At 42.1% G+C, this 23220-nt stretch overlaps 2 protein-coding genes across 4 annotated transcripts; one reads left to right on the forward strand and one right to left on the reverse strand.

The window, feature by feature from the left end:
- Positions 1 to 14794: 14794 nt before the first annotated feature.
- Positions 14795 to 19186, forward strand: badb (BCL2 associated agonist of cell death b). Of its 2 annotated transcripts, none has more exons than XM_053415543.1 (4): positions 14795 to 14955; positions 15614 to 15763; positions 15851 to 16071; positions 16436 to 19186. In XM_053415543.1, the coding sequence occupies exons 2-4, from the start codon at positions 15622 to 15624 to the stop codon at positions 16571 to 16573; spliced, it is 501 nt and encodes a 166-aa protein (XP_053271518.1). In that variant the 5' UTR covers positions 14795 to 14955; positions 15614 to 15621; the 3' UTR covers positions 16574 to 19186. The 2 variants fall into 2 exon arrangements, with proteins under 2 accessions (XP_053271518.1, XP_053271519.1); XM_053415544.1 differs by lacking the exon at positions 14795 to 14955 and adding an exon at positions 15068 to 15276.
- On the reverse strand, positions 16452 to 23108 carry zgc:101765 (uncharacterized protein LOC450036 homolog). Of its 2 annotated transcripts, none has more exons than XM_053415533.1 (6): positions 23014 to 23108; positions 22019 to 22302; positions 21658 to 21803; positions 20678 to 20817; positions 20417 to 20575; positions 16452 to 20327 (listed from the first exon to the last, which is right to left on the reverse strand). In XM_053415533.1, exons 2-6 carry the CDS (start codon positions 22267 to 22269, stop codon positions 20148 to 20150), a joined length of 876 nt encoding a protein of 291 aa, XP_053271508.1. In that variant the 5' UTR covers positions 22270 to 22302; positions 23014 to 23108; the 3' UTR covers positions 16452 to 20147. The 2 variants fall into 2 exon arrangements, with proteins under 2 accessions (XP_053271508.1, XP_053271509.1); XM_053415534.1 differs by having other exon boundaries at positions 23049 to 23100.
- Positions 23109 to 23220: the final 112 nt, after the last annotated feature.

Genomic DNA, 23220 nt, shown 5'->3' on the forward strand with positions numbered 1-23220 from the left:
CCGAGGAGAGAGGACAGAGGCCTTGAGGACAAATGAGGAAAGGAGGAGGTAGAATGAAAGGCGACAGGGGAGATGAGTGGGATGGGTGAGGCTGTGAAGGAGCGGGCAGAAGGGAGAGGAGCGCCGAGGTCGGTGTAAATAATGAGGGAGAGCAGTAGTTTCACATTATCGCTTTTTTCGACACAGTTGATCAGAGTTCTGTCTCGGCGTAAAGGCCATGCTTCACGCCGCAAGCTAATTTACACCCTGAGGGGACACCATCACTCACTCTCTCACACAAACACACACGCAGACACACACATAGACCCAACCAGCTAACGTTGAACAATTCCAGTCCAACTCCTACGTACGCAGAGAGAACGCAGCAATCATCCACATCAAATTGTGTTCCAGCTCAACGCATAAGTGGGAATGCAAAGCTGGACAAACAAGCACACGTGCACACATGCACTCACAACATGACAAAAATATGCATGAACAAGCAAGAGCACATAAGCACATGCGTACACGCAGATCCCAACGCATCCATTTTGCCTTTACATAGTTTTCTATATATTAACCACAGTCCATGAACATAACAGAGGATTCTGTTTATCTTTGTGCATGTAACATCAAAGCACTTAATTAATGAACAAGATACTGTGTTCGAACATCGGGGAATAAATACAAAGGCAAAAATATCACATGCTCTTTCAGGGTCTTCTTGTAACTTTCATTAGCCCTGTCCGTTGGTTGGTTGGTTGGTTTATCAGCAGGATTAAACTAAATCTACAGAACGGACATGGGCCAAGAGAGAAGCTGTTCAATTTTAGGGGAGAATATTGTTTTCACCTTCTTTAACAATTGGAAAATGGGATGACATTTTCATCAATTTCACAGAGAACAATTAATAGATTAATGGAACATGTATATTAAGGGGACTGATATCTGTCAGTGTGTGTTATTTGGTGCTGCTCGTTTGAATTTAATGGGATTGTTGGGCCTCTGCCGCAGCATGTGCTCTCCTGAGTGTCAATCATGTGTCTGTGAAACGTCCATTTGTTTGTGACTATTGTCATTCACGGCTTAACACACATTTGGTGTTTCAGTGAGTTCTTCTGACAGCAGGATGGTGTTTGCAAGACTGCCTCGAAATAAACTACAGTGACAAACAGTACAATGTTGTGCAGGCTCTGTGACACAGTGGAAATGAGGGTGTCAAGCTCTCCCTAATAATTAGTAAAACCCATAGGCCGAATAAAAAGATGGATGACATAATAGCTTTGACAAATGAAGCCAAAGACTCTCAAAGTAACATGTGAGGGCTGGCTGTAGTGTAGGTCATAAACCCTGCCTACTCCATGTAAGTGGAGGGGACATAGACCAAACTAAAAATACACATTAAATACATTTTTCTCAAAGATGGTTTCTCTCACTTTAAGTAATTGTTATCAAACTGATGTTTATTCAAGTTTGGATTTAATTTGTTGTTAGATGCTATCAAAACAGGGTGAAATGTATTGATTGACAGCTGAGACTGACTCATGATTGGTCACGCCCCAGTATTGGTGGGACCATCCTTAGCTCCATCCACTAATCACTACAACACCTTTCTGAGACTTTATTCAGCAATTACAGCAAATACAATGCATCTTAAAAAGGGAATAGAAGAAACAATACACAAAAATAAGCTTGATTAAAACAAGTACGTAATACTTCAAATTCAAATAACGACAACAAAAGGCTTCAAAAAAGTCAATTAACAAAAGTCAAAAGTAAAGAAATACATCTAATTCAAGGTCCCAGCATCTTTTTCCGTCTACTATAGCGTTACTCCTCATGCCATTCCTTTCTCCTGACTAACTCTTCCACATTTCCTCTTCTCTCAGCTCAGCCTCACAGCATTACACATTCGGTGCCTATTAACCCTCCCCCATCACCTCGTCATGTGTGTGTGTCTGTCAGCCTCCATATTCCCAAACAAACCACAGTGATATCTTCAGAGGAAGCTCCACGTCTACCCAGTTTCTATGGCAATGGGAGAAAAAGTGGAGCGTTGTGTCTTTCCACTGTAACGTAGCTGAGACCGATGAACGTACCACGATGCATTGGCATGTTTGAAGGCAGCATTGGGAGCCATCTCTGCCTGGAGGATAATTGCAGTTTGCAATGAAATATTAACTGGGTTCTTTAGCATCCCACTTGTGAAAGTGTAAAACATTGATTACAGTCCTGTTTTCTTTATGTGACTGTAATGAGACTTGTTTGAGTTCCCTGTGAACTCAGTCCTAAAACATTATGTAAAACATTAAAACTTTAGTGTAGCTACATCTAAAACCACTGCATATATATATATATATATAGAGCATGCGCCTACACACTCTATTTCAGAAACTCTGGAGACCATTTATCATTTTATTATGTCCACTAAATCACCCTCCTTGTTACTACAGGCTAGCAAACTAGCTCTAATTAGAGATGCACTGAACGGGAACAATGTAACACTCCCTTCACCAGTTAAGCTGTCTGGCTGTGGATGCCCACAGCCCAGCTTCTCATTTCAGCAGCGAGAAAAAGCTCTTATCTGATCGCAAACTAATGGTGAGGAACATTAATTACATCCAGACAGCAGCCAACTGATGTTTGGTCCTGTTGCTCCATCTTAGCCTCAGTCAACTAACCACCTACTGTACCTCTACTAATTCCACAAACATCTCTCTGTATGTGGAACACATATCTCCTGAACCTTTAATCGAATCAACTTCACACTTGGAATGTCTATTCAAAATTGCCAGAGAAAGTGCAGTATCTGCGATTTGGACACACGATACATTCAATACTAATAGAAATTGGAATAACAGGCGACCAGCACTCTGTAACCGTGGGGCCGGGGCAGTGTGCCTTCAGTCTGCTGAGCGAGTTGAACATGTCTTCTTGGATAAACAGCTTCAAAAACCGGGTCAAACCGTGGATCATAAATCCCCACTAAATCATTTTGATAATTTGATTATTTTAATTTCAATTTATATGAAAAGAGACAGGCTGACACGTGACAGGTGCTGTTCTCCATCATGTCTATAGCATTCACAGAATCACTTCCTGACCCATACTGCAACCCTACACCAAGTTTCTTGTAAACCGTTCAACAGTTTTTGTGTAACCTTGATGACAAACCAAAAGACAAGTGGACAGGGGTGAAAACATGAAACAAAGTCTTTTAGTCACACATCCTGTAGTTGGCTCTACACAAAAGCCAATTTCTTCTTCACACTGATTTGGCGCATGTTGCTGTTCCTTATCGATATACAGGCCTAATTCCTCTCCATTCAACGTACCTATAAAAAACAGTGCAACACGCATGCTGTTGCATTGTGTTCTGTTGCATTGTGTTCTGATGTCTAACACGTGTTTCATTTGAACCACCATTCATTTGTTTTGCTGTGTGTAGGATTATTTTAAAGATTAGTGTGACAACAACCATAGCGAGAATGTGTGAGACAGGCTAGAGAAAAAAAGGACACAAAATCCCAAGGCTCCTACATGCTGGAAGACTTTTTGAGTTGGTCATCTGTCCTTGGTCCGAATGCCCTGGAGCGGACAGTAGTATGTTGGATGACCATGGAGGCCCTGAGATATATCAGGCTTTTGGATCCAGCCCCTGTAATCCCCAAAGCCAGAGCTCTTGGAGCTGAGCGTGGTGTCCACGGTCTCCAACTGTAAAAGCAGTGGGTCGTTATCGAGGGACACACTGTCCTTAAATCTGAAACCGTTGCTAAGCCCCACCGGGGTCTGAGGGGAGAGAATGAAGACCAGAGGTGATTCTACAGCTGTCAAAAGCACAAGGCTGAACCCCTGCAGCATAAACTCATGAGAGCGATGGCTCTCGATAAGCATGCATCTGAAAATGAGCAGTTGCTGGGGGGCGTGGACCGTCCACATCTATTCCATCCAACAATAGCCTATACTTATTTATCCTTAAGGGTCAGGAGGGCTAGAGCGGACATTTCTCAAGAGATGGGGTAAACGCTGGGTACCCATCAGGGCTGACATACAGAGACTGCTTTCATGCTATCATGCCATTCTAGCTAAAGAAAAATAAATAAAAACCACAAACCAGGTTCACCAGCTCCCTTTGACTCCGCTTTCATATCAGAGCAACCACAGTTCAGCAACACCGTCCCAAGTTAGCAAGCAGAGGTTTGGTAGACGTACCAAACACATTCAAGAGACCATGAACTTCCTCCTCTGACACTTCACACTATCTATCTTTTTAAAGCCAAGACCTCACAAAAAATATTTTTTATGTAAAAAGCACAGACTGACTGTATTTCACAATAAATATTACCAAACGTGTGCTTCTACTTTCGTTCTGCAATCACTTTCACTTCTTGAAAATACGATCATTTCATGTTTTCATAAGGGCATCATAAGGTTCAGAGACATACTCAATCACAAATACCAGCTCACATTAGTGGTGTTAGTTTGATGCGGCGTATTGTTGGAAAGGAGCCGGTGTGATTAGAGAAACTATCTTCAGTAAATAAAGGCTAATAGAGGCAAATTCCCCAAATCCCATTGCAGAATCCTCCAGGCAGTCGGGGGAGACGGCTAAAAAATTGGACATGATTACACAGCAGCTCGCTAATCAAGCCATTCTGCTTTATCTCCATGCTTACAAGGCATTGTTGCCTCCTGATTATTCACGAGCCACCTCAGACCCTCTGTGTCAGGCCACCAGAGCTATTGTATGTCATGCCGAGCGCAGTCCACGGGGGAGACGTGAAACAGAACCAAATGATGATGAGCACTGCGAGCTAATGAGCTTTGATCATTTGAAAGGGGAGAGGTGAGCGCCGCAGCCACACTACACTACGCCTCTCTCACACCTGCTGAAATATGCAGGGTGATACATCCTCACCCGCTTGTACATACATCCACAATCCTGCCAGGACACATGAAACCACACGAATGGATCCAGAATCACATAAACGTTGTTAGTTGTCTGTCCACCAGAGGTTGTTTTAGCAGTGACGGCCATGATACGCATGCATCAAAGCATCTGTCGCTGTGGGGCTCTGGCCATTAGGCACATCGTCAATCACAACAGGAGTCGATTGCTAAATGCTTACGTGACTCTGGGACCGACTGTTGTCAACTATAAACAAACCTTCACACGCTCGATATACTGTAGCATTCAAGGCTGTGTCCACTCACCAAAACAAACACACACACACACACACACACACACACACACATTGTAGCAGCTACATGCATTCAAAGTGAGTGACTCGCCAACATGATACACAGGAAAACACACACACACACAGAGTCAGATGAGATGAGATGTGGACTACTTCCATCAGCATGCTGGGTTATTGATCAGTGTTGAAATGGAGCCGCTGATTAATCAGGGGGCAGAAACCAATCAGATCCATGACGGACACACAAACACACACACATTTAGAATCCCTGTGTATCCTGCCAGATCTCACTCTGATCTGTGAAAATGTAATGCACTCTGGAGGCCAGATGGTGCCTGCATTCACTTTTTTTTGTGAATGTGCAGAGTTTGGGTCTGGAAGCCTTCTGGACACTGTTTCCGGTTTAAGCAGGCTAAGGACGACCGCAGGTAAACAGTCTATGTGAAAGTAAAAAAGGTGGAACACATATATTGAAATGTATTTGTCATCTGCCTTCTAATTTATCTTGATTCATATACAGCAAGTTGTTAATAGAGATTAGCTCAAATATCGCCTGGACCTAAAATACCTACAAAAAGTGTAACTGTCTGTGTTTTGTGGAGAAGAAACTCTTGTCCTGGATATCAACTGTCTACACCAGAGGCCCCAGAATATTGGCTGTATCCCCCAGAAGCGAGTTCATCATCAGATGGGCTCACAGATTCCTAAAGGCAGCCCTGCGCTGTCATCTGAGCAAACGTCAAAATCTGTGATCAACACAGCCACAATGGAAATATCTTTTGCCAAACCATGTCTGAGCTTTGTCTCCACTTCGGCAGTATATTGTGTAATTTGAATATAAAAACTAAAAAGGGGAAGTTGCTGCAAATAAAGTTTGACTACCGTCATCAGTGTAACTGTGAGAACATCCTGGAGTTTTGAAGCGCGTGTGGGAATCTGCAACTCCACCCAGAGATCTCAGACCAAATCACTCTGTGGATTACACCATACATGTTTGAAAAAACGCACACACACATGCACACACACACACACAAACACACACACACACACACACACAGGGTTAAACAGCATCCTTATAAGTATTGACTTCCATTCATTGAAGGCAGCCTAAACCAACCAAAAGGGCATCACTCATCCTAACCAGGACCTGAGAAATGATATTTTGCCTCAGAAGAACCAGTCCTAAAGTGGGAGCAAAAATGGACACGCATGCACACACAGACACACACAGAGAAAAACTCTTAAATTGTCACCTGACATAAAATCATGTTGTAATTTTATGTGTACTTTACTTGCTATAAAAAATATATTACCTATAACCTCATCTCTGCTCTCCGTCACGTGAATGCATGTGCACACAAGTGTTCTCTATTCAAATACACATGCGTGCATCCACCTGTGTTCTTTCTCTGAGTGTGTATCTCATACACACGATTCAGTATACAGTAACCTGAGGTGTTGCAAGAGCAATGGTTCTAAACTGCAATTCATCACTTCTGTCTCCTTTGTTTCTTCTCGCCTCAGGCAACACTGACCTTTCACTGTGATTCATATCACTACAAACACACACACACACACACACACACACACAACACACACACACACACACACACACACACCAATTTAACACAAGTTGTATGTAAACACTCTAATCTAGTGCTTTTTGCTTTTAATAATTTTGTGAAACTGAAATGTATCCATCCACTGACTAAATGTCCGTCAGTGATATAGTTAAATAATATGATGGCTTTTAAAAGTAGGATGAAAAATACACTGAATCATTGGCATCGTGTTCCAGCTCCATTCCTTCTAATGGCGTCCATCTATCAACATCTTTATTTTATTATTTCTAATGCAGATTTGCATTGTTATGCTGATATTACTTACTCTTGTTTATGCTCTGCTGACTGGGACATGCTGGAGCCAGCAGTAAGTGTAAGTTCTCATTAGCATTCAATGGTTTGTTAATGTAATTGTGCCGTTACCGCCGCAGTGTATTAAAGCGGTTTTCTAACTTTGTGAGAAGTGCAGTCAGAGTGCAGGAAAGTATACACGCGTGATGGCAAATCAAAATGTGAAATTATATTCCCCAAACTTTACTTTTCCTCCTGATTATCAGCTTGTGCTTGTTTCTGTTTAGGCTCTTACGATTTCTGTTACCACCTGGCTGAGACCCAACAAGCAGCTTGTTTCTATCAAAGTACATAAATAAGTAAAGCGAAATGACGCCATCAGCCAGCAAGCTCCACATGAACTAGTTCAGTCGAGCAACCTAGATACACAAGTGGTGAGGAAAAAGAACGGTGGGAAAATAAAGAAAAAAGAGACACAGCGGAAAGTGTAACAAAAGGGGGATAGTGAGAGAGAGAAGAAGATGGACAAACGGTGAAGGCGACACAAGGGGAGAGAAATGGAAGAAGAGGGAATGAGAGAATAAAAGGGGGAGATGCTGAGAGTTTTCGTAAGCCGGTGAAATGTGTGAGACAATTAAGGCAATGAGGGAGATAAATCTACTAATGCAGATACCGTGTAGTCTCATCTGAGCAGAGAATGCAGCTTGTTATTGTGCCTTGTTATGCCTCTCCATCCAATTTCCTGTCTCCCATCACTGTCAACACAAGACAAATAAAATCTTCAAGGCGGATGGATCATCCCGCTCCTTTTGAAAAACAGGGAAGGGGAAAACAGAGGCACGGAGCGGAGCAACTGAACGGGTCCCCTGGTCGAATAGTTATTGTGAAGAATATAAAGGTCATTTGCTACAACACAATGACTGGGACTGGTTGATATGTGACCTCTGATACCTCTGATACCAAATTGAAATATGTGCTAAGGCAAAAGAAAACGTTTAAAATCTTAATAAATTGCATAATAATTGCTGGAATGAGAAATACTGGAAATAATAAATACATAAATGATAAATGTACATTGGCGAACTATGGGGACTGTTGAGCCTTGGCGGAGGTCTACTCTCTATGATTCTAGATTTAGAAGCAATCAATAACGAGTGGGGAATTGGTGCACTGATCCAATCATAACGGGCAGGTAATATTAGATCCCGCCCCCTACAGCTGTAGTTTAAAACTAACTCAAATGGATGGAAATGATGTAAAAGACCGTTGTGTTAGTGAATAGGCTACAATTCATATTTACTTTTATTCTTAAAACTTTAAAGTATATTTAAAGCAGGGTATTACTAACTTTTACTCAAGTAAAAAATGAATGTGGTACTTTCACTTGAGTAAATGTAAATGTTGGAATACTTCCTCCACCACTGTGTCTTTTCCAGCTAAATTTGCATCACACTGTGTTATAGAAAAATGTGATTTAATTGCCACAGGCGCTGGAAATGCAGTCTGCTGTATATGGCTGAGTGCTGCACTGTATGGGGGCTTTATGTCAACTCAGTGAGCCATGACATTAAGTTCTGCTGCAGGCAGAGCGTCACACATAGTGCACATAAACTGATTAGCCAACAAAAGTAAATTTACTGCAGACAATCAACGCAGCATTGTGATAATGCTTAGAGTGGGTGAGGCTGTGCCAGAGCTTTCTCACTGAAGTGTGATTTAGCTGCAGCAAAGTGGGAGAGGCAAGAAATGAAAGGTGAAGGGTTTAAGAAGCAGGAGCAGTACTGAACTGCCTTTTCTATAGAAAGAAACCATTCATTAAGTATCATTAGACAAGCATGTGCAAGTATACACCTAAGAGTTCACATATGGAGCCCATATGTTCCAGATCAGCCTGCATATAAGTCTACAGCATCTCTTCTGAACGCACAAACACACACACACGTATCACGTCAACCACATGAAAACAACCAAAGACTTACAATATTAGAGGGTTGAAGGAGGGCTGGACAAGACTGTGTGTGGCTTGAGACCAGATAAAGAACATGCACAGGGTGGGACATGTGTGTGTGTGTCCTATAAGTTCAGGGTAAAGATTAAAGACAATTTTCATCCTGGCTTTCACCTTTTAGCCGACCCATATTCATAGGGGAAGTCAGACTATTGTACTATTTTTCCTTTTTCTTTTCTTTTGTTACTGAGATTTAACTTGTTAGAGATTGTGTATAAAGATGGACAACGCAACCATGTTTCTGTGTCTGTGGAGTATTTCTATCGGGGGATGGAGCACGGTAGCGCACTCAACCAACATGTCATAAGAAGAGACAGATTACATGTCTCGCTGGGCTGGACATTCATGTAATTTTATCCAGTGGAGAACCAAGCGAGGAATCCATTTTTAGCCCCGAACTGAAGTTTAAGAAGAGCAGGGTTACAGGAGCAGCGGGTTTACACAGGGGCGGAGTGAATGTAATTAGAAAGCTGCCATATGGCAGCCTTGTGATCAGTTATACAGCGAGGGAGCGGTCCGATTATAATGAGCATGTACCGAGAGCGGTGATGAAAGGGCTGGGGTTGAATATGTGGGCTGGAGGAGTGTATTCCCTCTGACCTCCTGTAGGTTAGGTTTGTTCTGTCCATGTCACTCTCTTCCACCAGAGCCATTCTGTTTTTATCCAAAATTCTCATACATTTACACTCGTCTTCTGTGCTCTTCTATCACCTCTTTCTCTATGCACTCTCACACACACTTCTGTCATGGCTTTACTTCTCATCATCTGTCGCTTTATCTCTCTTTGTCTGAATCTCTCCCTCTCTCTGTCTCCCCATGTCTGGTGCACAATGTCTGCATTTCAGATGTGCTTCCCATCTTTTTTGGGGTGGAATTGGGAAACCGAAACATCCTCTCTTCTTTTTTTTTCCACCACTCCTCCTGTGCTCCTCTCTCTCGGCTCTCCAGCCTCAAATAATTCAAAACCTGCTCTGCATATTCTTCATCTCCCACGCCGACAGACTAGCTGACTGAACCTGGGTCTGCACAGAGGGGAGAATATTTGATAGGACAGTGAGTGAAGCTGTGGCAGTGGCAGCAGACAAGCTGGGCCCTGGCACTGAATTGGAAGGAACATTTCGGGAACCACTTGCATACACTGTTAGCATTTGCTCTCAAGCAGCGACACACACATACACACACACACACACACACACCCACACACCCACACACACAGAAGCTAGCTCTAGCACACTGAGTGGTGGTTTGGAGACAGTGTGGGCGTGCACCCGCCTCTGTTTCCCAAAATAACCGCCAGATGAGGGGCACAGATGCAGGGCGAGGTTGGTCCAGGGAGATATAAATGGATGCTAATTGTATGGCTCCTTCAGATTACACTCAAAACCTGCAGACGTATACACAAACATGTGCGAGTCCGTGTTTAGTATATGCGTGTACATGACTCTGCTAGTACATGAAAGTGTGTAAGATCAGCTTTTGTCACTCAAACGTTCTCAGCCTCTTACGCACGGTAGTTCTATGGCTTAAGTTGGTGCATACATGGCCTGACTTTGCCTCACACACACACACACACACACACACACACACACACAGATTAAAATGGATAATAATTGCATGGTTCTCAAACGGCACCCAAATCCAACCAAAAGGAGAACTCCACTGTATTATCTCTATAATCCCTCCATAAATACAGCTCAAAAGAAGCGACTCTCGACAATGATCTTCAAGAGCTGCTTCATGAGTACGTCAGTGTATGAAAGCCTGACTGTGCAAACTTTGCATTGCATGTTTGTCTAAGTTTAGAATCTCACATTTGTTCCATTTGGATGCACTGAATTAGAATAAGCCCTCTGACACTGGATACGTCACAGCATTGTTTCAATGACTGACTTTGCAACGTTAACTTCGTTTATTTGTAGTGTCTAATAAAATAGCGGGAGAGAGAAGAATGACATTGGGGAGGAGAAAAACAGGCTCTGGATTAAAAATGTTCGATAATTACATGGGTGAGTCTCCTGTGTTGACGTGAGGAAAGTGCAAGGAAGTAAAGCCGAGCACATACATGGTAATTGCACACCCATACAGTGCTGCTCTACTGTAAAGATTCTGTATAAACAAAAGGAATGTATCCTATAATCAGCTTTTCAGGGAAAGAGAAAAACTTTTCCTGAAAATGTCACAATGCGATTTTCATGTACGCCTAAGCCTGAAACTATGACACATTTTTGACATGCCGCAATAATGTGACTTGAGTAATCAACTGCAATTGTAATATTTATTGGAAATAAGATATTTTCTCCTTTTGTTTTCAAGAAAGCACACAACCTGTGACAGGAGATGAGGCAGTGTGACAAACACAGCTCAGAAAAAGACAAAGTGACTCAGTTTGTAGTCCTACCTCCCCACCTGCTGCTCATGTGAGGTATGACAACTAACAACAGCCTGGCGGATTTTCTGTCCTTGTCTTCCATGTGTCCCAGCATTTGAGAAATACGAGAAGATAGAAGAAGACATTAACCTTCAAGTAATTTAAACAGGCAATGAGAAGGCAAGCAAGGAATGTGTGTCTCTATGTATTATATATGTCAATATTTTTGTCAGATGCTTTTTTTTTTTTTTTTTATATATATGTTTATTAGTTTTCCAACAGGTAATACAACACAAAACAAAACAAAAACAAGACAAACATTTGGCTCACACACATATTCAAATCAATACAGGCAGAAGATTCAGGGATCACGTCCTATACAAGTAAGAAAAAATTAAAAACAGAGTAAAATAGAAGTATACAGAAATAAAAGTAAATCAATTAAATGGTAAAACAGAGTGCCTCTTTTGAGGCAGAGCATTCTGATCTATGATACAAACCCTCTTGTGAGAATGGTGGAAACATTCAGACCAACATATGACAGAAAGGGTTCCCATGTTTTACGAAAGGCATCATCATTGTTGTGAAGTTTGCATGTCAAGTGGTCCAACACAACATATTCAAATACAACCCTTTGCCACTGAGCCTTAGATGGAGCTTTATCTGTGATCCAATTCAAAAGAATACACTTTCTAGCACAAAAAGCAAGTGTCTGATAAAGTCTTCTTTTAAATTTGTCAGTGATGGACATGTCAGATATACCAAGTAGCAGGTATAAAGGGTTATTATTACTGTTAATAGACAGAATCTTATTAATTTCCTGCCCTATGACCTGCCAAAACTGCTGTATTTTTCTACAATTCCACAAACAATGTGTCAGACCCCCAGATTCTATCTTACACTTGGGGCACAGTGGAGATGTATTAGGGTTGTATTTATTACGCTGAGAGGGAGAGATATGAACCCTGTGTAGGAGCTTCAGTTGCATAGCTCTCAGTCGGTTACAGATATTCAGTATTTTAGAACTTTTCCAAGCATCATTCCAGTCATTATCTGTTATCCTAACATTAAGTTCCATTTCCCATAAGCCCTTCAAAGAGGAGGTGTTTGTGATGTTATACTCCTTAAGGATATTATAGAATAGGCTAATAGAACTGCCAGATTTTTGAAAAAAGAGCTGTCTCTCTAGGCGTGAGATATCCTGACACTGAAGGATTGAGGTATCCTTCGTGACAAAATCTCTCACTTGCAAATATCGAAAGAAATCCTGTTTTGGAATATCATATTTCGTTTTCAACTGACTAAAAGACATCATGGTAGAGCCTTCCAATAGTTTGTGTAAAGTAGATATTCCTTTATTTTCCCAAATCCGAAAGTTATTGTCCATTAGTCCAGGGGGAAATTCAGGATTGTCACATATTGGAGTGAATACAGATGTGAATCGAGATCTGCCCTCTAATTTTCTAATGGCATACCATGCTTTAACTGTGGAGATTGTAATAGGGTTAGTACAAGCAGACTTCAAAAATGTATTTTTCCTAATAAACAGAAGATTAACCAAAGGGTGTTTAGACATTGAACTTTCTACATCCAACCAGAGAGACGTGGACTTATTATGCACCCAGTCAGCTATGGTACGCAAATGAACACTAAGCTGAAATTTTCTAATGTCCGGGAGATCGAGACCCCCCTCTGAGGATGGAAGACATAATGTAGCTATTTTCAGGCGGGCTTTCTTCTTAGACCATATAAAGGAGCTAAACCAACTATTTAACTGTTTGATAGTCTTATGGAGGAACATGACTGGGATCATTTGTATGGGGTAAAGTAGCCTAGGGAGAACGTTCATTTTTAGAAGTGCGACACGGCCTAACCAGGAAATTGGGAGGGTATTCCATCTTTCCAGGTCTAGCCTTATGCGCTCAAATATGGGTGGGAAATTTGCTTTGTATAGCTGTTCAAACAAGGGTGTTACACGTATTCCCAAATAGACAAAACTTTCTGGCGACCATTTAAACGGGAAGGGAGATGGGGTTTTAGGCATCTGTTTCAGACAGCCTAATGGCATCACTTCCGATTTATTAAAATTTATTCTGTAACCAGAAAAAGTACTGAACATATTAATGGTCTCAATAAGGGTTGGAATAGATATCTCAGGTTCAGTCAAAACAATCAGGACGTCGTCAGCATAAAGAGTAATCTTGTGTTGTTTAGTGGCCAAGGTGAGACCATGTATGTTATCATTTATCCTGATAGCCTCAGCAAGTGGCTCAATTGCTAAGGCGAAGAGCAGGGGTGACAGAGGACACCCCTGCCTTGTACCTCTAAAAATTGGAAAGTTAGAAGATTGTAACCCATTGGTAAGCACTGCAGACAGGGGATTTGTATAAAGTAACTTTATCCAGTTTGTAAAATTTTCACTCAAGCCAAATTTGTGTAGTGTAAAAAACAGGTATGGCATCTCTACGCGATCGAACGCCTTCTCAGCGTCCAAAGAAAGCACTACACCATTCAAGGACTGCTGTTGAAAAACCTGAATTGTGTTTAATAATCTGCGCATATTATTGTATGAATTACGACCCTTAATGAATCCAGTTTGGTCATCATTTATAAGAATAGGGAGTAAGCCTTCTAGTCTTGTTGCTAGTATTTTGGAGAGAAGTTTCAGATCGTCAGATGCTTTTTAAGGCTCAAGAATCTGAAATTCATATTCTAAGGTAACAGATAAGAAATCCTGTGAAGTATTTAGAAAATAACAGACATTTATCACAAAAACAAAAAACACCATTTCAATTTTAAGTAAAAGTACAACTTGGTGCTTTAAACTCTTGCTACACTAAAGGAGGAAACTATTGTACTTTTAACGCCGTAGATTTACTTATCACATACAAAACATGTGGTCACTTTATTATATATGATGCACTGGAAAAAGTTTAAGACATTAAAATTCTGCTTACATGTGCGATTCAGTAATATTAAATTATGATCCAATACTTTGATATAAATGTTAAACTCTCACAATACTCTTTTACACGTGAAAGTCCTACTTTTATTGATTTATTAAATTAAACTACTCATTAAGCAGAAAATAATTTGAACACACACCAGTATGATAAGAATTAACTAAAATAAAAACATCTTAAAATGGTTCATTAGGTTTATGTCCCATCTGATTACATGGAGATGGCAATCGAGACACTTTGCAAAAGCACATCTGCTTTTACCCAGATGTGCAAATGTGCAAAATGCCTCCACCTCTGTGAAATCTCGCTGCGCATGTACCCCATGCACTACGGTAACCCGCGGGGGGGCAGGGGGGTGCACAAACAAAGCCCCGGCCCAGTCCTAGCTCGCAACAGTGACGTCAGCGCGCCGCGGCGGAGCGGTGACGCCCGGCGATTGGGTGAGAGCGCGGAGCTAAAGTGAGCAGCAGGGCGAGAAGCGAGAAGCGAAACGCCAGCGGGAATAACAACAGCAGCAGAGGCCGCAGGAGGCTCCGCTACCGCCGCCTCACACCCCCCGGACCCTCGGCCCACTACAACCCGGGTAAGGAACCAGCTTGAATGGCCATCGCTTCGGTCTTAGACCCTGTTCGCCTGCCGCCGAGCAGCAGCTGCCGCCCCGCAGGAAGTTTCTTTTGTCCTCCTCAGTCAACAACAACACAACAAGCGAGTTGACCGGAGAGGAAGAAGAAGAGGAGGAGGAAGAGGAAGGTGTGCTGGCTCGAGTGTTAGGAGTGTGACAGCAAGTTCGTTTGGTTCGAAGCGGGCTTGTGCTGTGTAAACAAGTCGCTTATCTGTGGGGTAGTGACACTTTGAACACCTTTGGACCGGCTAATATCTGGGCTGGCAGAGAATAGCCCGCTGGGTGTGTGAGCCGTACAATAGACGATGCCATTTGATCACACTTGTAATTAGCAAAGACACTGTTTGACAATATACTGGTTGGACAGCTGTCGTGTAACAACAGTTTCATTCTGTATTCTCTCTAATGCAGCTTCTTATAATGGAGGTGCACAGGGACAGGTGTTGTTTTGGTCATATGTATGGACAACCTGCTTTAAGGCTGTTTTCTAGTGCTCCCAGACAGATCAACAACACTGTTAACTCAACTGGGATCTTAACAACTTTGTATGCATTTAGTTATCTGTAATACACTGTACTTAAAGGTTTGTACTGACTTCACGTTTCCCCCCCCCCCCCAGATGCCTCAATGGCTGCACACTTCACCATTTCAGACAATGAGTCGGAGACGTCGGAGGAGGTAGAGGAAGTCGAAGGGAGCCAATGGCCTGAGCCAAACCAGCAGGTTCTTCTGCGCCAGGCCCTCACCTTACCTGAACTCAAAATTGCAGGTAGGAAACCCCGGAGGACTACGAGTTTCTCTGTACCTTTTGTCTTATTATAACCCTAACCCGTTACCTTTCTCTCCCCCGATGTAGCAACCGGTCGACTCAGGCTGAACTCAGAGTCCCATGCCTACACTGTCTCACGAGACGAGGAGCTCCAAACCAGGGCGGAGGAGGAAGCCGGCACGCCCACCGACGGCGCTCCATTCCGGGGTCGGTCCAAGTCGGCTCCCCCTGCACTGTGGGCGGCAAAGAAGTACGGCCAGAAGCTCCGGAGGATGAGCGACGAGTTTGACAGCCTGCTAGACAAAGGGGTGAGAATTGAGGGGTCAGAGGACGAATGAGGGGTTTAAAAGGGTTTAGAACAACACAGATCACAGACTGTATATATACAGCAATGGCAAAGGAGACAATAATCCAGTATTTCCAGGTAGAAAGAAGCAAGTCTTGTTCGACTGATATGGATTTTGGGAGGCTGTTACCGTTATTAGGGAGCAAGACATTTCCAATACCTATATTTTGGCCGATCTATTGTGATAAAGAATTGGGCTATGATTCCAAAGATGTTGTATTCAATCAAGTATTTGTACATTTTAATGTCGGTAAACATAAACTCAGTGCAAGGCTAAGATGTTAATGTCTTTTTTTAACTCAACACTGTGTCTCCACTTCGTGCAGGGAATGAGGAAGGTGAAAAGCGCCGGGACGGCCGGCCAGTTGCACCACTCTAAAAGCTGGTGGAGCTACCTCTTCAGTCACCAGGAGATGGAGGGAGAGAACAACCACCTTGAGAACCAAACTCACCGCACTGAGTAGGCACTGCGAGTGGATATAAGAGCAACAGAGGGAATCGATGGGAACAAAAAGAAAGCAACGGGGAAGCCAAGTGAACAATTGTGAATGAGAACAGTGAGCTCTGCTCGGAGTAGGAATGGAAGAAAGGTTGGTTTGATCAAAAGGAGGAGACTCCAAACACAAAGGCATGGCTTAACGGGAGAAGCAGTACATAGTACTGAGGTTCTAAAGCCTCCAGTCATGTACATTTTACAACTAAATTGATATAAATTGTGTGTTTTTTGTTGGTTGTGATGTGAACAACACTGTTGGGCAGCTCACTGTGAACTGGTCAAATGTGAGACGAGCATGAGAACTGACTTGTGGCTTTCCAAACCCACTGTGCAAACGGATGGAAGGACGGGCCGAGAGAGGAGAGACGACCTCTTTAAATCGCAACAAAAGAATATGGGATGGGTCTAGAAAGGTGAACTATCAGTTAGTAAAAGACACTCAATCTTTTCAGTTGTCTCTCACATCAACACTATGCAATATACTGTAGATGGAGAGATAAATGTGCTGAAAACAAAACGTGACTATTTGAGACCACCTTGAATGCTGTTAGAACTTCCTTCCTTCCTCATTTTCTTGAGGAAATGCCAGCAGTTTGTGTGATGCTTGTTTGACTTCAAATGTTGGCGCTTTAATCGCACAAGAAATCCCTGTATTGTGCCAAAATAATCTTCAGGCAACAGAAGTGAGGAGAGAGGGTAAAAAAGGAAGGATTTTCTGTAAGTATTCAACTCAGGGGGCCTTTCTCCAACTTCCTGTTCTGCTACCAGAACCGTTTCAATCACTGTACTCGACTATCAACTGCTTTATATCTCAAATTGATCAAACGAACAATCTTGTACAAGGACAATCTTTGACAATGCAGAAAAGAAATATCTTTTCTACAATTTCAGGGTTAGATTATATCGGAAGGAAAGGACATTAAACAGACGTATAAAAAAGAGAAAGCACAAACCAATATGAATCTATCTTTTTAAAGCCTTGGCTGAGCAAATAAAATAAAACAGACTGCCAATTTTATGTGTAAATATTGTGTTAATATTTTATCAAATGGCATTGGACGAGGGGTTAAACGCGGCATTGGTTTTTAGCTAGAATCGAATTTCACGCGTTCCTATTTTAAAAGTCTGGCCAACCCAGCAATAGGCAATGTACAATCCATGGCTGTTGTGATCAATGTTATGTGCTTATTTAAAAGCTGTGGGTGGGGATGGAGTGACTGCTGTACAAGGTTTTAAACACACTAGCCGTTGGGCCCATTTACTCAGTAACCAGTAAAAATAGAGGACAGATTCAGCGTCCCGCCCCTTTTACTACTCACAATCCTATCACGTTTATATAAGCATTAAATGTCGGGGGAGGGGGTGTCGACTTTGACCTGCATTGAGGTGTGAATAAAATGGAATCAAGCCGTTGAGTGCTGATCTAATTACCAATTTATATGATATTTACTGGCTTTCGAAGATTCCTTGGCACATAAACTCCAAAATACCTTTTTATTTATGTTCTTATTGCTCATATTAATAATTATACAACTATGATCCGCCCCTCTACACAGCTCAGTAATTGATTTGGCTATTTGTGATTTGTGTATAAATGTGTGATTATTGGAAATAGGTTTGTTCTCTTCGTGTCTTGCGCTCGACTCGTAGGGTCGAGTTGTGGCGTGCCAAGCTGTGCAGGTCAAGGGCTGCGTTTGTTATCGTCTTGAAAGATCAACTTTGCTACAGCTTTTTTGATACAAACCTGAATGACATCTACCCTTTTTTCTAAGATTTGTCTAAGTCTCCTGTGTGTTTTTGTAACATGATGAGTTGACTGATATATCTGGTATGAAGCTCCTAACACAATGAATACAGTTAGAATATTCAGTTTGAGTCATACTGCTCAAAAAACGAGTGACTCCACTGTTTAATGATATTAAATATAAACAGCGGAGTCAGGAATGAGTGTTGAGGTGAGAACAGTACTTCAAACATGTCTCTTCCTGTACATCTACCTATACAAGTACTACAGTTAGCAGCTGTGTGGTGTTGTGAGCTTGGGACCAGATATGACCGCTTCACTCTTTAAAATAAAGATCAGCTGAAATTTTAAAGAGTATAAATCTTCTTATGAACTGCCTTGAACATGCTGTAACCCACGACCTGACACCACACAGCCGGCCTTGTCTCTTAACCTTATCAAACGCCTTAAATCTTCACAGCTCGCTGTCAGTCATTGACCTCAAGAAAGACGCACAATGACGTGGAGGTGCGTTTGCTAGCACAACCGCGAGGGGACACATTTTTAGCCTTAAAGGGCATTTCAGTGGAAGTCACGTGACCAGTAAGGGTTTTGACTTTGAAAACATTTATGACAGTGAACACACCCGAGGAAAAACCTAGCGTGGCAGCTGGAGTTCTGCAACCATCCTTAGTATTACTTGAATCTAGAGATGTGTTTTTGGAGAAAACTGAATTTGTAATATTCCTTTTTTCTTATTTTAGTTTGATTCATTTCTAATGACTTTTGTAAATGTATTTTCTCTACAGCTGTCTAACTTCTGGTATATGCTGTCCTAAATAAATAATTTTAAGAGTGGATTTCTTGCAGTTCCTTCAAATTCTCCAGTGCAGAGGAAGCTTTGGATTGTTTTAAATCCATTCATATGCAAAAATAGAAACAGAAATGGCCTCTGATGTGGAGGAGGAAATGTTGGGTAGCGGTCGACTGTCAACAGCTGCCATTGTTGGTTACATCTGTGTGATAGTCAAAGAGCTTATGTAGTTTCTTGACAAACAATGAGATTTGTTCAAGATTATTAATTTAGAAGCTACAAGATGCAGAGCAAAGTTTATTTTCGCATTATTGTTGTAATATTATGACATTTATTTCATAAAGCCCTAATACTCCATTATAAGAGGCAACGGAACTATATTATATAAAGCTATATTATTTTATAGTTATTAAACATTTGACGATTAGGCAACAAATCATTAGGTATTTTCTAAGAGGGCTCTCAGTTTTGGGGACACAACACACAAGGCAACTTCCTAGACAATATAAACATGATAACTGAACTCTTGAATCATCTCAGTAATTACATGTACGTCAGCTTGAATCGTCAGTGCAACCCAATGTATAAACCCAGAAAAACGTAATTAACTGAGCTGCATGTGTTGAAATATCCATTTTCCCACTGCTTGCATCGCTGGAAACTATACTGGTACTCAGTAGAGTGCATTTCTCCGCAATGGCACCACCAACAGTCCCCAAAATTCAATCAAGCTGCACCAATTTGAACACACTCATAGATATCAGTTCCCTATATGTGCCTGATTTCATTCATCAAGATCCATGTGTTATTCCACCATGTTAAAGAAAGTGAAAAAAGTCCTAGATTGTCCATGTGATCCAGATCTGCACCAACATTTAATTGTTTCTTTCCTTGCCCAAACAACCTCCATCACCCAAATTTTGTGATAATCCATCTTGTTGTTTTTTGTGTTGTCTTGCTTACAAACCAACAAAAAAGGCCCAATGGAGGCAGACTAGTGGTCGATCAAGCCACTTCTGAAGGATCCCAGCAGTACTTGTGTCCACAGTCTAAAGCCGACAGTCGGTCCATGTCTGCGTTGCTCAGCGTGAAGTCAAAAAGTTCAGCGTTCTCTGTTATCCTGTCTGGATTGGAGGACTTGGGGAGGACTGGGACACGCTGCTGCAAAGCCCAGCGCAGCAGGACCTGGAAGTGAATGAAAGTGAAAAAAAAATGATTTATCTTGAACCCAGAATAGGTGAGTTTGAATTCAAACAGTCTGTGTATGTGTTTACCTGGGCAGGTGTGCGTGCACAGTTCTTTGCCACCTCTGTAACACTGGGATCAGTGACAAGCTCCCCTTTCCCTAAAGAGGAGTAGGCTTGGAAACACACTGCGTACTTGTCACACACACTCCTCAGCTCTGTCTGGCACAGCCGTGGGTGAAACTCTACCTGAAGAAAAAAAAAGATATATATATTTAAATATATATATACACTCTGCACTGGCTGTTTTCATAGTGCACAAAATTATTTGTGTACAGCTGTGTATGATACCTGTAGCACTGCAGGGGGGATTCTGCAGGTCTGCATCAGCTCACTCATGTGCGCTGGTGTGTAGTTGGACACTCCGATGGCCTTCAGCTGGCCCTTGTCATGCAGCTCCTCCAGGGCGGCCCAACTTTGAGCTCGATTACCTGGAATCAAATATTAATCTACATTATCTCAGCTACACATTTGTGGTAGTTACAGGTTTGTAGCCCGATTTGTAACCATACAGCAGCGAGAAAAAAGCCCCCCCCCTATGAAACCACACTTAAATCTGCAAGATCTAGATTTTTACTCGGATTCTCACAAATGACACACTCATGAATATCAGTTCCCCTAAATGTGCCCGGTTGTTTTCATCAAGATACATGAATTATTCAATGTTAAATCAGTGAAAAGGTCAAAAAATTTGATAAGTAAAATCCTGCATCCACCCAAAACATTTCATGGGCTCTTTTTTAGCCCATGTCCCATTCTTCAACCAAGTTGTTGAAATTCATTCAGTTGTTTTTTGCATAAGTCTACCGACAATAAATGTAATACAACACAATACAACTTACTATTCCCGCAAGCAATTTGGTTTTATAAATAAATAAAAGAGCTGTTAACCTAAAAGTGCAGTCTCTTTAAGAATAATAAAGGTCACAATAGATACATAAATTAATTAAATACCCACATGGCAGATGGCATTTAAGAGTAAGTGTTTTTATTCATTCATGTGTTAAGCTCTAGATGGAGAACAGTATTGTCCTGTAATGGCTACAGGCTACATGGCTTGTGTCCCTCATAAGCGCCTTTTCCAAGGGTCTAAAAACCCACTAACATTTGACTTTTGTCTCTAATGGGGGTGGATTCAGTCGGCATTCACTCCCAGGTCGAAGGACTCCGATCTGCAGTGATGCATTCTTTACGTCGCACCTTACACACCAGGGGGGGAACTGAAATGCAAAGTACATTAAGTAGAATGTGACTTTATGTGAAATCTTTACCTGGGTTGCGTTGATCGGTCACCAGCTGACCCTGAGTACCAGGCCAGTGGATCAGGTAGAGGTCAATGTAACCCAGGTCCAGCTGCGACAGGCTGTGCAGAGCTCCTTCCATGGCTTTGTCACCCTGATCCTTTGGGCCCAGCTTGCTGCATCGGGAAGGAGAGAAAGTAAAATTAGGAATTTTTGCTCTGTGCAAAAACCAAGAGCTCAAGAGCCTCCATATTGTAAGAAAGAAAATCTCAAAACAAATATCCCATCTATATGTTCAAGATGACATGTGTGTTCAACAAAATATCATATCTTCTGTACTGTGGTACCCCAAAGGTCACTTATGTGGCAGATATGAGCTCATATACATCACCTGGTTATGAATACGTCCTGTCTAGTCAAGCCATATTTGGGCAGGAGCTCCCTCAGGGCTCGACCCAAGTCAGCTTCATTCTTGTAAACAGCTGCACTGTCAAAGGCACGGTAACCTGCAGCCAAGGCGGCATCCACAGCCCGGTGGACGTCCTCAGGACCCCTCAGCTTGTAGGTCCCCAAACCCAGGAGGGGCATTTGAACCCCCGTGTTTAGAGGGACTGAAGACGTGGAGGAGGGTGAGGACGACATCCGGTCTGTTTGGACGCTGTGGTTTACTCAGCACTGTTGAAGAGGGACACAGAGCAGAGGGAGGAATGAATGGGAGGCTATCTTGAGTATGGTTTGGAATGAAGATACTAGTGTTAGAAAATGAGCACTAATTGTGCTACAATGTTGCAGTGGTGAGGTTAAAATGTAGTAACGGCAACATTTAGACACTGGGACATCAAATTTTCGGGCATTCCATTAAGTAAAATCTCCCATCATGCCATAGTCCCTCTAAATAACCGTGTTATAGTACTTTGAGGTGATAGATGGGATATTTAAATACAGCATATTCACCAACCACCTCCATTTATTTAAAAAAATACAATTTAAAATCTACTTCCTGTAACTGGTGGTTAAATGTTCCCATCAACCCACAGAGTTTGTCACTGTACCAGCCAGTCTGTACATGTCTCGTTGTTAATACAGTGTTATTAAAACAACACACCCTGTTTCTTGACTGAAGCCACAAAGCTTTGGGAAATACACACGTCACAATATACCGACAATGACGCAGTGAGGACAGTAATGGGACGCAGTGTGCAGATTCAAATCCCATATAACCAGTCGAACTGCAACATGGCAGTCATGGCTGATAGTAAGGGACGCTCTGGTTAAATATAAAAAACACTCGTCTTAACTTTTGCTCGAGCTGAATTCTTATAAATGAGAGATAAATGTCGATAAAGTGAATGTCAGAGTATTAGAAAATATATAATTAAACCTTACCGAACTAAAACCGTAGTTTAAATGTGAATATTTACAACTTGTGATGTCTTCCTTCCTGCTGCAACACGTGGTCAGCTGATGGTCATGTGACCGTCTGGGCGGTTTTCTCCGTCTCCATAGCGACTCCTGCTGCGGCGCCGCGGATTGGATGAGGAGCTGGCCAATCATGGACGCCCGCAGAGAGTGGAGGGCGGCAGTTCCGCTCGT

Source organism: Pleuronectes platessa, chromosome 23, assembly GCF_947347685.1.
Source record: "Pleuronectes platessa chromosome 23, fPlePla1.1, whole genome shotgun sequence".
NCBI lineage: Eukaryota > Metazoa > Chordata > Actinopteri > Pleuronectiformes > Pleuronectidae > Pleuronectes > Pleuronectes platessa.